General features: G+C 36.5%; 1 protein-coding gene across 1 annotated transcript in view; it reads right to left on the bottom strand.

Annotated features, from left to right (window-relative positions):
* The window catches only part of FRMPD2 (FERM and PDZ domain containing 2), a 319,487-nt gene that overhangs the window by 140,186 nt on the left and 163,077 nt on the right, over window positions 1-16,224 (bottom strand). The window contains exons 30-32 of the mRNA XM_031949366.1: window positions 9,803-10,082; window positions 7,054-7,219; window positions 846-1,056 (exon numbers count right to left, since the gene is read on the bottom strand). Of these exons, the coding sequence (XP_031805226.1) occupies window positions 846-1,056; window positions 7,054-7,219; window positions 9,803-10,082 (657 nt within the window). The remainder of the gene's footprint in view (window positions 1-845; window positions 1,057-7,053; window positions 7,220-9,802; window positions 10,083-16,224) is intronic.

The raw sequence follows: 16,224 nt of genomic DNA, 5'->3' as shown, positions 1-16,224 counted from the left end.
GAAATATTGAAGGCAAAAGGAAAAGGGTTAGCAAAGGATAAAATGGATAGCATCATAGGAATAATGAATATGAACTTAGACAGACTTCCAGAAATAGTAGAAGATAAAAAGGTCTGGCATATTATGGTTCATGGTATCAAGAAGAGTCAGATGCTACTGAAAACTGAATAACAACAACAAATTAGATAACCATGCTTTACAAGCTTATTAACCACCCCCCTAAAACTCTTGTCCTTTCCTTACCATCCACGCAGTTTTATTGAAATGATAATTTGATATCCCTCTTGATTGTTTTTCAAGGTTGAGTTAAACAACCTCCATCAAAAAAACTAAAAAAGTTATCAGAATATGTGGTTACTTAATCAAATTACCCAGCATTCCAGCAGTGTTTTTTCCCTCTTTCCCTTGAAAAATGCTAAGTTATCACCTAAGCCACCAGAGGAAAATCCATTTATCCTCTAAGTTGGATAGACCCAAGTTTGAAAACCTATATCTAATCCAGGTCACTTCCCTGTTGAGATAAAATAAACTAGCCTCCAGATAGCAAGAAACTTTTCAATGACATTTCTCTTTCTACAGTATCTGCCATTTTGTATTCCTATAATTTACAACACAATTTATTTTTAGATGGCATTCTTCACACCAAATACTGCCACATGTGAGTCAGTTATGAAGGAGGGAGGCTTTAAAGTCAATCTGGAAGATATTTCTATTTTCTCCCTCCCTCTCACATTGTGAGAGACTTCTCATGCTTTATAAAAAATAAATTGCATCAAGCCCAATTCCAGAAAAATCCAGATATTTAATGAATATTTTGTTCAAACAACAGAGAGAAGTGAGCTTACCTCATTGCTCGGATGTAGACCATGTGATCAGCTGCCTCACATACTTGCAAAGCTTTATCCACACTGATGCCCTCCATCCACACTCCACAGATAGACAGAATTTGATCCTTTGGCTGAAGGCTCCCTTCTGTGCTAGCTGGTGAACCTGGCACAATTTCCAGAACATAAATGCCCTGTACATCACCTTCAGATTTTCCTGTTAACTTCAATCCTGCATTAATAAAATAGGAAAGAAGTGAAATTCAAATTTGCAGAGCCACACTAGGCTTGAATGGCACAGAAATAGGTATGTTGGAGAGGATTAAAAGTGCAAAAGGACTCTTCATACAGGAGGAAACAAGATAAACAACAAAGCACAGAATAGCAACCTTGGAGACATTTTAATGCACTGTCAGCTGGCTTTGGTAAGAGTTGAACATACAGGTAGAGAGTCTTTCTTTTGCTCAGAGGAACAAAACTTGCTCCTTTCTCAGTGTCTATATATTTCTCTCTATAGTCACCCACTCACTACTCATGATATCCCCAGTTCCAAGAATACCAGATCCCTCTTCACAATTAACTTTAAGGATACAATGACCCAATACCATAGCAAAATGAAATGATAGGGAGAAGAATAATACTCTCAAATGTACTAAACACAAATAGGGTCTTTGATTTTTCATTTATCCTCAAAACAGTCAAAGGAAATAGTAACGTCCAAGAAGGGCCTCATTCACACAAAAAGTCTTATGAAAAGCTGTTGAGAGATGGCTAAGAGAATCTGCCAAAAAAAGGCTTAAGGGACAGAAGGAGGAAGAAGAGTACAAACAGCAAATGAAAAGTTGTTGAGAATAAACAGATCTGGTTGTGAGAGTTGTTTTGGAGACTGCTTTCCCACTAGGGAGAATGTCCTATATATAAGAAATTGAGTTGGTTTCCTATGTCATAGCTGGATTCAGTTTTCCAGACTCATATTCAAACAAATGACAGAGAACTTCTTCTAAGACATAATTCCCTTCACATTTCCTCGTTCTCCCCCTACTGTCTCATAAACAATTTTGAAACCTGTCCATTCACTTTACATTTAACTTTTCCTTTCTTTTTTTTTTTTTTTTTTACACTTGCATATAAACTTCCATGCTTCTCCAAAATACTAATCTATTTGAGTCTCAGGTTCTTTATGTGTAGAAAGAGAGGATCAGACTAGAAAACCACAAGGGTCTGCCCCTGCTCTAATGTTCTCTGATTGTGTGATGCCATAGTGAAGGGGATTCACATCATAGAATTACAGTGTTCAATTCAATACAACAAATAGGTGCAGTGCACTGTCCTTGGTTCTGAAAGCTGCAAAGACAAGATATAGCTCTTACCCTCAGGGAGTTTATAATCTAGTGGGGGGGGGGGAGATGGAATATACAAAATTTATAACTATACAGACTAGAACATGATAAAGGGTTTTTATAGTCTGCAAATGAAAACAGCACACAGTTAAGTACATAGTAGACCCTTAATAAATATTTATTCATTAATTAATTGATTAATTAATCAATTCATTAATTTATTTCTAATTGAAAGGATCAAGGAAAGCTTCATGGTACATATAACATTTGGACTGAATCTTAACTGATGGATAGAAACCAACATTGAGAAATCAGGGAAAGGGAACCATGCAGTGGCACAGAGGTAGAGTATAATACCTATAGGAAGGTAATAAGCATTTATTAAATATCTACTATATGCCAGGCACTGTGCTAAACACTTTATAAATATTCCATTTCAACCTCACAACAGGTAGATGCTACTGTTATCCCATTTTGCAGTTGAAAAAAGTGGGGCACTATACACCTGTCAGATTGGCTAAGATGATAGGAAAAAATAATGATGAATGTTGGAGGAAATGCAGGAAAACTGGGACACGGATGCATTGTTGGTGGAGTTGTGAACACATCCAGCCATTCTGGAGAACAATCTGGAACTATGCCCAAAAAGTTATCAAACTGTGCATACTCTTTGATCCAGCAGTGCTACTACTGGGCTTATACCCCAAGGAGATACTAAAGAAGGGAAAAGGGACCTGTATGTGCCAAAATGTTTGTGGCAGCCCTGCTTGTAGTGACTAGAAACTGGAAAATGAATGGATGCCCATCAATTGGAGAATGGTTGGGTAAATTATGGTATATGAATGTTATGGAATATTATTGTTCTGTAAGAAATGACCAGCAGGATGAATACAGAGAGGCTTGGCGAGACTTACATGAACTGATGCTAAGTGAAATAAGCAGAACCAGGAGATCATTATGTACTTCAACAGCAATACTGTATGAGGATGTATTCTGATGGAAGTGGATTTCTTCGACAAAGAGAAGATCTAACTCAGTTTCAATTGATCAAGGATGGACAGAAGCAGCTACACCCAGAGAAAGAACACTGGGAAATGAATGTAAACTGTTTGCATTTTGGTTTTTCTTCCTGGGTTATTTTAACTTTCTGAATCCAATTCTTCCCGTGCAACAAGAGAGCTATTCGGTTCTGCACACATATATTGTATCTAGAATATACTGCGACAGATTTAACATATATAGGACTGCTTGCCATCTGGGGGAGGGGATGGAGGGAGTGAGGGGAAAAGTCAGAACAGAAGTGAGTGCAAGGGATAATGTAAAGAAATTTTTTTTCAAAATAAAAAAATATTAAAAAAAAAAGAAAAGTAAAAAGTGAGGCAAACAGAAATTAAATGATTTGCCCAGGCTCATACAGCTAGTAAATATCTGAGGCCATGCTTGAACTCAAATCTTCCTGACTCCAGATTCAGGTTTTTGCCCCTTGTGTCACTTGCAAATCTATGTACCACCTAGCTGCCTGAAGTACCTAAACGACTGGATTATTATGAAACTCAAAGAGATAATACAATTCCAAGTACTGTGCAAATTTCAGAGTGCTTCAAAAATGCCAATTATTGTTCATATCAGAATTGGACAGAACCTTAGGTTTCATCTTAGAAGTTTTATTGATGTTGTTTATTTAAATCACACTCATCTCCAAAGATATTTCCTTCATACCCTGCTCCAGTTTTGAACCCTCAATTACTGATTTAATACATTGCTTACAATAAAAGCCAATATAGTGATTGCTTCCAACAACTTGTACTACTACTTACTAGTTTTCCCCTTTACTCCTGAGAGGAGAAAAGCATATGTTCTTTGAAGCCATTTTTCCAACTCCTAAATTTTACAACGGAAAAATTAAGGCCCAGATGGGGTTGAGTGACTTATTCAAGGTTCTAAGTTGATTATCTGTTAGAAGTATCTCCTTCAGTGAAAATTACCAACAACTATTTGTTTAAAGAGAGCCATGTGCGAAGTATTCTACTGAGCATTAAGGGACAGACTTTCAGCATATTAATGGTGTTAGGAGACAGGAATTAATAGGATAATACATGACAAATTCCCTGCCCATGAGTTGTTTAACATGGAAAATGAAATGTTTTTGTTCCACAATGGGTAGAGAGAAGGAAGAGTTAAGAAGTGTCACTTGTAATTTTGAAGAGACTGAGAAAAAGCCTGTGCCAAGTTGATCCATTTTGAGGACAAAAGGAGGCGGCATTTTCCTGGCAAGTACAAATGTTAGCAAGAAACCTGGATGTACTGAATGTCACCGCCTAAAAGAAAGCTTGGGGGGAAAGCCTGGGCTTACTTTTAAGCCCTGATCCAGAAGGGAGACTGAAGGACTGGTGCTGAGCCTGGTTAGAGATAAATTCATCTGCCCAGTCTGAGTTATAGTGGAGGAATTATGGGAAAATCACACCCAAGAGATCCTTGGGCATACAAAGAAGGGAGGGTGGGAAGGGAAAGCATTCATCTTGAATTTACATCCACTCATTTCTCTTCCCGAATGAAAATAAACAGCTCAAATTCTCAGCCTCTTGGCAGCTCCAAAGTTATGATAACAGTGATAGATGTGCTTCATTGCCTTATTCATTAACGGCCCTAACCTTCAAGCCCTGGAAATGGTGTATCAAAGAAGCAAATCCTAGTCCTGAGAATATATGAAACCAGAACCCACAATTTTATACTGATTATTCCTCCTCATTTAAAAAATGGATGTCTTTTATCATGTTCTGCTTACATCACAATTATTTCCCAAGATGCTTCTCTCTATTGAATGGTCTCTTATGACAAAAAAAAAAAAAAAAAAAAAAAAAAAACAATTAAGCAAAACTAATCTACAAAGCGCCCAAGTCTCAAAATATATATGACATTTTTTTTCATAGTTTGTTTTCTAAAAGAAGGGAGGGGGTGCCTTTTTTAGGAGTGGGAGACTGGCAATGAATAAATAAATATCCCTGGACTTTTATTAAAACATTTCAACTTTAAATCCTGGATCTGTCACTTGCTAACTGTGCAAGTCCCTTAAGTGATCTCTCCAAGCCTCAGTTTACCCATTTTTATCACAAAAATGCCATTACTTGCTCTGTTTACCTCTTTTTTCTTTGAGGAAATCAGGCTTAAGTGACTTGCCCAGGGTCACACAGCTAGTAAATGTCTGAGGTCAAATTTGAACTCAGGTATTATTGACTCTAGGGCTAATACTCTATTCCCTGGACCACTTAGCTGCTCCTCTATTTGCTTCTTAATAATAGGCAAATCTATTAACCTGGAGTTATAATGAAAGACTTATGAAAACCATGAAGTGATATTAATTATATGTGAGTTACTATAATCATAACTATTGCTATTAACAAAATATTAATATGGAGAGGCAGGATGTCAAATAACCTATAGGATTTTTTCCCATCTTTAGCATAAATGATTCAGAAAATCAGAAATTAAATTTCTAGTGATGTTTATTGAGTTTTTTTTATTTTTCATTTTGTTTTTTACTACCTATTTTTGTGCCCTTTGTGTTGTTCAGGACGAGCAGGTGGGGAATAAGGATGTATATAGCACCTGTGTCCAATAGCTATGTATCAGGAACGGTGGTAAGAGCTTTAAATATATCATTTAATCCTTTCAGCAGTCCTGAGAGGCAGATATTGTAATGATTTTCATCTAACTGAGAAACCAGACATTGATTAACTTGCCCAAGCTCACACAGTTAGTAAGTTTCTGAGGCTAGATTCAGAACTTACTTACTCCAGACTCAGTACCCATTGACCTGTACCACTTAGCCAGGTGAATGAAATCTGAGGTAGAATTTGAGTTCCTATCTTCCTCACTGTACCACTTAGTTATATCATTTCTGGAGTTGTTGCCAAACAGATGCCAAGAACTAATTCTTTTCCCATTATCTTCGGATCATGAGGCCAGGGATTTATGGGTTTATATTTGGAAAGGACATAGAAGTCATCTAGTATTCATTTTACAGATGAGAAAACTGAGGCCCAGAGAAATTAACTGAATTGCCTGAGGTTATGTGAAAAATAACTGCTGGAGCCAAGATTTGAAACCAGGTCCTCTAACTGAATTGTTTCTATCCTATTTCTTCACCAAAGAGAAATTCAGCTGAGCAGTACCATCACTGAATTCACCTTCACATATTTGGCTTAAGGAATAATATGTTATCTCATGTCATTATTGGCTTTTAAAGTTGAACAGCCAATTGAATTCAATGAGTTGCATTTGTCAAAGTTGTCCACTTAGGATTACAATCACTATTGAAAGAGAAGAAGGAAAAGAAGGAACATAAGGAGAAGAAAGAAGAGGAGAAGGAGGAATAGGAGGAGAGAAAAAGAAGAAGAAGGAGAAGGAGGAGGAGGAGAAGGAAGAGAAGGAGGAGGAGGAGAAGGAGAAGGAGAAGGAGAAGGAGAAGGAGAAGGAGGAGGAGGAGGAGGAGGAGAAGAAGAAGGAGGAGGAGGAGGAGGAACATAAGAAAGAGGAGGATCAAGAGGAGGAAGAGAAGGAAATAATATTCATTGAGTGTTTTAAGGTTTACAAAGCACTTTAACAAATTAATTCATTTGAATCTCACCACAACTCAGTCAATCACTATTAATTTATTATCCCCACTTTAAAGGTAATGAAAATGAAACTCAGAGAGGATAATTGACTCGCTCAGAGTCACAGAATTATTAAGTATCAGAGTCAGGATTCACACCTTGTTTTACCTAACTCCCAGTCTAGAATGTTTCCTGCCATCCCATGTTTCCTCTCTTGATATTTAAAAAAGGCACAATGCAGATAAAGTAGGTGCTTTGCAAGCTATCCTATATTCTCCATTTGAGTTCACCTACCAAGCTGCCCATCACTATCTTTCACAAGGGCTATTTCAGGCACATCCTCTGGTCTGAGAAAAACTGAAAGGTCTTCCATGGGGTTAGTCACCATGTTCAGGTCAGAAGAAGCATCAGGCAGGAGTACTTCAGTGTTACCATAGGAGATCCCATTTTCTTCACTCCCCTAAAACAACAAACATTTTTGAAAGAATGACCCATTCCATGCACTGAAAATATCCTGTTTTCAGGTTCCATAAAACTCAGTAATGGGCCTTGGTCTTTGAAACAGACCTATTCTTGACCACTCTCATCCTCACCTAGAGGGCCCAATGGTTCTAACTCACTTCCTCAAATAAATCCCAAAGGACATCTCATGACATCTCTCACTCCCTGATCTTGTTCAGGCTCTGTACTCATACTTGCCCTGCTTTGAATTCCTCATTCTAATCTCACATAAATAAACTTAGAATATATTCTTTCCACAACTGCTTTCTCCCCTTCTATATTCTCTACTAGAACATTTTCCCAAATTTCCATTTAACATGTCAGCCTTCAGGCAATTGTGGTCCTAAATGCCATTCTTTATGCCCCCCATGAAGCTATTTCCTCTTTTAGTTGTCTTCACAGGGTGGAAAACAAGAAGAAATCTTTGCAGTACATGTGTGTGCCTCTTTTTCTCTTAAATTATGTCACGTCCCAAGAACCTGACAAATGAATGTAGCCAAATGAATAATATATAGAAAATAGGTTACTGCAAAGAACGACGTGTATTGTAAGGGCTGGATGAATAATTGACATAGTCCAGACTTCTCCCCTCTATACTTAAGCTATTCCCTGAGTTAATATAATGCACATACAGATCATTCCACCATGTAGAATTTATCATTTCCCTACTCACAGAAGGCGATCTCTCTCACACACACACACACATACACATGCATGCACACATACAAGAGACATGCAACAGTACCTAAGATATTTTATACACTCTTAAAAACAGGCCAGTTCCTTTATGTCTTAAGGACATAGAAAGAGGGAAAGGAATATGATTGCATTAATAAAGTTTCATGTAATAATCTCTTTGAAAAAAGATTATTCCATTAAAAAGCATGAAAGCTCTAATATTGTGCAGATTAACACAGACATGTGAATGTACTTGTTATCTATACCTAACTGCTCTGGGATCAATGACTTCATCGGTGTAGGGGATTGGTGATATGGAAATTCCCTCTTCCCAACACAAAGGGAAAGCTTATCTATAACTTGAACTCTTAAGAGTTAAAAAGGACATTAAAAAGTTAAGTTCTTTGCCCAAGATCATGCAGTTTGATCTATGAAAGGCTAGACTTTAATCTAGACTCAGGGGTCCTCAAACTTTTTAAATAGGGGGCCAGTTCACTGTCCCTCAGACTGTTGGAGGGCCAGACTATAGTAAAAACAAAAACTTTGTTTTGTGGGCTTTTAAATAAAGAAACTTCATAGGCCTGGGTGAGGGGGATAATCGTCCTCAGCTGCCGCATCTGGCCCACGGGCTGTAGTTTGAGGACCCCTGAGTCTTCCTGACTCCAAAAGTTGTATTCTATTGAGTACAGCATGTTGCCTTTCCAATCTATGTATATGTGTTTACTTGAGGTTTCAATTCCAATCACACATTCATTTTATTCATATTATTATTCCCCGCGGCCTCTAGTATCCTATTATCACATTGGGTCTGTTTTCTCCTTTGGGCTTCTAACAGTCACTTCATTAAGAACGACTTCTCTCCATAAGTAGTTCTCCAGTTTACTTCATGATGTTTCGAATCCATAATTAATCATTTCAGACCATGTCAAAGAGACCTGACTTTCCAATCAATGGCAGCCTAGCAAATTCAAAGCCTCTGTTTCATGTACTCCATTAACTTGTTGCTTCATATTTCAGATAAGAGCTAGGTCTTTTATGCAGAGAGTGATTTGAATTACAAATCTTTACCCTCCATATGTGTCTGCCTGCCATAATCCTTAGAGACTAGCTTAATTATTTGTAGCGAGTAGAGCTTCCCAGTTGAGGACTAGAAATATTTAGTGCAAATAAAGGATAGTGGAGTTTGAAAGACATCAGAATGAAAACTAGTACATTTTAGTCAGTTTGAAGTGTTCAGCATTTTAGCACATAGTCTTCTAGAGCCTACATGTATTTTAAATTTCTTAATAATTCAGCAATTTTTTCTTACTTCATATAGCAGTTTGGAGGCTCTTAAGAAGTGACCCAGGACTCTAATTTTCTGTATTTTTGGTCTAACCTGTTAAATATGCAGCTCTCCCTCACCCCCTACTCCCAGATTCTCATCCTTACATTTTCTTAGCAGAGTCTCACACTATAAATACGATGAATGTCTTCCTTAGCTTGATGAAACTATATACTATTCCTAAACTTAGTTTCTAGTTTGATTTAAATTTACTTCAACACAGGAGTTCAGCAGAAAAGCCCTAAGCTGTCTTCCCTTGGTATCATATCATTTTCCCAAAATGTTCTATCCAGTCATTTATTAACACAGAACAGGAAAAGGCAAGGCAGAGATCAGTACATGAAAGGAGGAGGGTTGTAGAAGAAGGCAACTGACCTCAAGTAGGTCTAATTTCTATGGAAAATCAAACTAGCCTTAAGAGTGAATATAATCAGGCTAAGGAGAGTGTCATTCTGCATATGGATGACCCAAGAGAGCTAGAACCTCTGGGTGTGATTTGAGTTCTGAAAAGCTATCCCACCACAAGGAATTTTTACCCACCTTGGATAGGTCATTCACAGCCTCAACCACCTCTTCTAGGTCTTCCCATTCACTCTCACTATTGCCAGATTCCTCAATAGGCAAAGATACTGATTGAGTTCTAGAAGTACAAAATGGTGGATAAAGAGTGGTCCTTGAAGGTGCTTCCAACCATCCTCCCTGACAGAGTGGAGTTGCAGATGTAGTACTTATAGTAAGATATTCTTCATCCACAGGGTTGGGAGAGGGAAACTCGGGTAGATCATACTTGTGAAATTCATCAAAGTCACTCCTTTCAGGGCTTTAAAAAAAAAAAAATTTATATACTCTCCAACATTTTATCAACTTCTTACTCTGCATTCATGAAGAAAAACTATAATTGTGACAAATATTCTTCCAGCATCCAGCTAGGTGAGCCTGGAGTCAGGAGAACCCCCAAGTTCAAATCACAATGTCCAATGGGCTTGAATCACATTAAAATATATTAGGAAATATTTTAAAAAATAAATTAAAATATAATAAAACATTTATTGTTGTTATTCAGTTATTTCAGTCCTGTCAAAGATACTAGAATGACTTGCCATTTCCTTCTCCAGTTCATTTTATAGATGAGAAACTGAGGCAAACAGGGTTAAGTGACTTGCCCAGGTTTATACATCTAGTAAGTGTTTGATGTCAGATTTTAACTCAGGTCCTCCTGATTCTAGACCCAGCCTTTATGCACTGTGCCATCCAGCTGACCTTAATAGTAGAACATAGGTAATGTTAATATATAACTTTCTGAATCAATATACAGCCCATGTTGCTCCTTACACACAGATTAGTGGCTCTGCTTCTATAAGTTGAAGTGTATTGCCAACCTACTTTAGTGGACAACATCTCCTCACCCAGGAGTTTCCTAGTCCAGGCTTTCTTAAACTTTTTTCACTCATAACCCCTTTTCACCCAAGAAATTTTTATATGAACCCAAGTAAATAGATACATAAAAACAGGTATACAAAGCAAACATTTATTGATAATAAATCATTATTTTGTAACTCCTACATTCAACAAACTATAGCTTAAGAAACTGGGCCGTAAACCATTGAAATTACAGACCCAGATCTTTCCTTTCTCCATATATATATATATATATATATATTTTTTTTTTTTTTCTCTCCTGATATGGAGGCATACTGTTTCACCTTTGCTAGGAGTTATATTTTCCCATGGAAATAATTTAATCAATATGTCTTAGTTAATTGTTTTAACTAAGCATTTATATAGCATTTAAATACACACTTACATGTTGTATCATTTGAACTTCATAAGCTATATGGATCTATGCTATAGATTTTATTATCCACTTTTTACAAATGAAGAAACAGAGGGGCAGAACAAGTGACTTCCTTCTTGTTATCTAGCTAGTAATTGTCAAATGCAAGATTTGAACCCAGGTCTTCCTGCTTCCACATCTAACACTTTAACCACACTGCACTATATTCATGGAAAAGGAACAGAATGTTAAGGGATCCAAGAGTTTTGCTACTAATATAGGAAAGTAAAGGATCTCAAACTCCTTTATACAATATTTTTTTCAAAACTTTCCAAGATTCCTTATGGGAAAGACTGTGAGTAAGTTCAACCCTGTAAAATAAAGACCAGCATTTGAAAAACAACAGCTCCTTCTAAGAAATGCAGCAGGGAGATTTTTCTGTGAAGACTCATTATCTAGTAAGAGCTGAAAGACCTAGAAAAGCAGCAGAAGGGCCCAAAGGGAGAGGTTTCCTGAGATTCCTTTTGTTTAAAAAGATGGTCTTTACCGACAATACAGGGGAACATGGTTAGAGATGGCAAAAAGAAAACATCAAAAATCAGAAATAATAAAGCAATCATTTATTACAGCACTTTTTAGAAATTTTCTGGAAATCACTGAATTTGAAGGCAACTAGGAACTAATTGAACAGAGAGTATGGGGCCTAGTTTCAGAAAGACTTAGCTGTGTGAACCTGGGCAAGTCACTTGACCCTGTTTGTCTCAGTTTCCTCATCTGTAAAACAAGCTGCAGAAGGAAATGACAAACCATTCCACTATCTTTGTCAAAGAAAAACTCAAATGGAATCATGAAGAATTGGATATAACTGAATGACTGAATAGCATTATTTGAATAACTTCTATAATTTTCTTTCCCCTTAACCCTCAGCTGTTGTATTCAAAGTGCATCTCCATATTCTTTCTGTTTGCCACAGTCCCTCACAAAATCTTTAAGTCCTTCATGAATTAAGCTTTTGAAGGTCAGGAATCTTTATATCTTCAGCACCTAGAGCAGTGCCTAACATAAAGTAGATCTCTAATAAATTTTGAATCCAATTGATTTAAAATTAATTGGATTCATGCTTTTGCAATCTCAGTCTCAAAGCCCATCAATATGGGACTCTCTTATTGAGGGTGATGAATGTTTGATACTTGCTTAAAAGGGCAGAGCAAAGTTGATGAGAGCTTTAATAAAGCCCGGGCATTTATCTCCACCAATAAGGAGACAATCCCATACCAATTGGCTTTGGAACTTGAGATAAACTTCTCCCCAGGTCTAGTATTCCCCATAGAAGTAAGACTGCACTATCTTTCCAGGCCTTCCCTGTTCAATCTGATATCATCAGCAAGTCTTTGTCTTTTTATTAATTTTTATGATTTGCTATTAATGAAATTGAACATCAGTACAATTAAATTTGCTTTGTAGCCATTTATATTTAAATAAAGGAAATTCATTCCCATAAAAATGGCACAGCAACTTTTCAGGCACTTCCTATAGCTCTATCAGGATTCACTTGTTCATTAATTCTTATTCACATTTCTTCTTATTAGCATATTCTTGTGGTTCTGGGGATGATGTCTTCTTCTACTCCATAGAAAGTAGGGTTGCTATAGGAACTATATCCATATACCTATATCCATACACATAGGTGTTACAAAAGGCAACCCATGAATTGTTTCTTATGGCCCTTTATCTGTGACATAGATAGAACAAGGCAGAATATTCCCACTTTATAGATAAGGAAACTGAAGCACAATGAGGTTAAGTGACTTATACAACACTGGACAGCTAATCAATGGCTGAGCTGACCCTAGGTCTTTAGACACAATGACATCTATCTTAGTGGTATCAAGCAGCAGTAAGTTTCTGCACATATCACATGCAAAAAGGGTAAGTCATAAGGGCTACTTATTCTGTTCACATAATATATTGCTAAGAACAGTACAGCTAGTTCCAAATTAGTGTGAATAATGAAATCCCCTAAAGTGGTCGTATTATTCAAATTTTCAGTGCACGTTTCTACTGGGCTTGAACCAATTGTTATATTTTATAGCTTTGAATAGTGTGAAACTGGAGAACACATGACCACTTTAGAGGATTTATTATTCAAATTAATCAGGACTAGTAAGTAAGTAAGCAAGATAATCTATCTCAAGAAATTTACAATTTAATGAGGGAGATCACATACAAACTACAATGTACAAATATGCTATGTACAGAATAAAGAGGAAACAATTAAACAGAAAAACTCTAGAATTCAGAGAAATTTGAAAGCTTTCTAGAGAAGATGGGATTTTAACAGGAATCTGAATGAAGTAAGCAAGGAGGTGGAGATAAGAAGAGTGTTGCAAGCATGGGAACAGCCAGAATAAAAAAATAAAACCCAGAGTAAGAAGATGGAATATCTTGTTTAAGGAACCACAAGGAAGCTAGTGTTACTAGATCAACAAGTATGAAGGGGAATTGTAGATGAAACAAGAAGACTGGAAAGGTGAGGTGAGGAAAGGTTATGAAGGGTGTTGAATGACAAAAAAAGATTTTATATTAGATAGAATTAGATATACTGGTGATAGGGAATCACTGAAGTTTATTGAATGGGGAGGTGACATGGTTGGACCTATGCTTTAGGACATTAATTTTGATGATGGAATGAAAGATGGACTATAATTAAGGAGAGATTTGTAGCAAACAAATCCAGGCTTGAGGAGATAAAGACCTATATAACAGATTGGTGACATAGATAGTGAGGATAGAACAATACTCAAGAAATGCTGCAATGACAAAAATCAAAAGGGTTTTTAGCAACAGATTAGATATGGGGGTGAGAGATTGTGAGGAGGATTGTGATATCCAGGTTTCAAATGGGGGTGATTAAGAGAGTTAGGAGGAGATTATGAGTTCCATTTTTTGACATGTTGAGTTTAAGATGTCTACTGAACATACAAATAAAGATGTCTAACAGGCAGTTGGTAATGCAAGATTGGAGATTCTGAGAAAAATTAGGTCTAAATAAGTAGATTTGAGATTTATCAGCATAGTAATGATCATTGAGATCCAACCATTCTGGGAGAACAATTTGGAACCATGCCCAAAGGGTCATAAAACTATGCATACTCTTTGGCCCAGCAGTCTTATCCCAAAGAGATCATAAAGGAGGGAGAGACCAACATGTGCAAAAAATGTTTGTAGCAGCTCTTTGTAATGGCAAGGAACTAGAAATTGAGTGGATGCCCATAAATTGAGGAATGACTGAATAAGTTATAGCATATTAATTTTATGGAATATTCTTGTTATATAAGAAATGATGAGGATGATTTCAGAAAAACCTGGAAAGACTTACATGAACTGATGCTGAGTGAAATGAGCAGAACCAAATGAAAATTATACACAGAAACTACAAAATTATATGATAAACTGTAGAAGATGGGAAGGAAGAGACAGAGATGTCTAGGAGCCAAGATGGCAGAATAAGCAGTAAATTGCTGCAACTCTCCCATATTCAGCTCCAAATAATCATAAAATAGTACCCTAAGCAAATCCTGGAAGAGCAGAATCAGCAAAAAGACAGGCCAAAACAATCCATTAGCCCAAGGAAGACAGGCAAGAAAGATCTGTCTCACTTTGGCAAAAAGAGAGCACAATGCAGGACACAAAGTCAGCTAGAGCAGGATGTGAACACATGGAATAAAGACCTTGAGCTTGCATGCAGCTGTCCTCAGGTGCTCTGTTAAATGTTAGCACCATGCTTGGTGAGGCGGTGACCAGAGATCCCTGAAGACCTGATTGAGGTAAGATTGGTAAAGAACCACTGTGTGAGACAGTGGCCAGAGATTTTCTGAAAGCCTGGAAATTAGGTGTGATGGGTAATGGTAGTTTCTAGGTGAAACTACAAGAAGAAAATAATAGGATTGAGGAAAAGATAAAGTTAATATCTTAACTATGAATGTTAATGGGATAAAATCTCCCATAAAAAAGAAATACATAGCAGAATGGATCAAAAACCAGAATTCTATAATATGTTGTTTACAAAAAAATATATTTGAAGCAGAGAAATACACACAGAGTACATGTTAGGGGCTGCAGCAGAATGAACTGAAGTTAAAATTTCAAGGGTAGCACAATCTTGATCTCAGACAAAGCAAAAGCAAAAATGGATCTAATTAAAAGAGATAAGGGAAGAAAATACATCTTCCCAAACATACTATAGACAATGAAGAAATATCAATACTAAACATATATGCACCAAGTGGTATAGCATCCAAATTCTTTAAGAAGAAGTTAAATGAATTACAGGTTCATGACCAAACAAGAGATAGAGAACAACACAAAATGTAAAATAGAAAATTCTAATTATATTAAATTTAAAAAATAAAATAAAAAACAAAACCAATGCAACCAAGATTAGAAGGAAAGCAAAAACGTGAGAACAAATTTTTATATCAAGTGTTTCTGATAAAGGCCTCATTTCTCAAATATATAGAGAAACATAATTAAATTTTTAAGAATACTATTTCCCAATTGATAAATGGGCAAAGCAAATGATTAGGAAGTTTTCAGAGGAAGAAATCAAAACTGTTTATAGGTATATCACTTTTGATTAATTTAAATCACTTTAAATCACTTTTGATTAAAGAAATGCAAATAAAAACAATTCTGAGGTATCACCTCATTCCCAACAGGTTGCTTATGTGACAAAAAAAAGGAAAATTATGAAGCGTTTGTGAGAAAACTGGGACATTAATGCAATGTTCATGAGGCTATGATTTAATCCAACTATCCTGGAAAGCAATTTGAAACTATGCCCAAAGGGCAACCAAATTGTATCTTTCCTTTAATTCAGCAACAGCACTACTAGTTCTGTATCCCAAAGAGATAATAAAAAAGGGAAAAGAACCTACATGTGCAAAAAATATTTATAACAGCCCTTTTCATGGTGGGAAAATACTAGGCATTTAGGGAAGGCCCAAAAATTGGGGAATGACTAAAAAAGCTGTGGTATATGAATGTATTGGAATATTATTATGCAAAAAGAAATGATGAGCAAGCTGTTATCTCTGTCGGTTGTCCAGAGATCCACTTAGCCAACCTAGCCAAGTTTGAGTAGGTTCATCACCAATTTGAACACAGGGAGATGATTTTTTTTATCATA

This window comes from Sarcophilus harrisii, chromosome 2 (genome assembly GCF_902635505.1).
Source record: "Sarcophilus harrisii chromosome 2, mSarHar1.11, whole genome shotgun sequence".
NCBI classification, from domain to species: Eukaryota; Metazoa; Chordata; class Mammalia; order Dasyuromorphia; family Dasyuridae; genus Sarcophilus; species Sarcophilus harrisii.
This window is presented reverse-complemented; position numbering and strand designations above follow the sequence as displayed.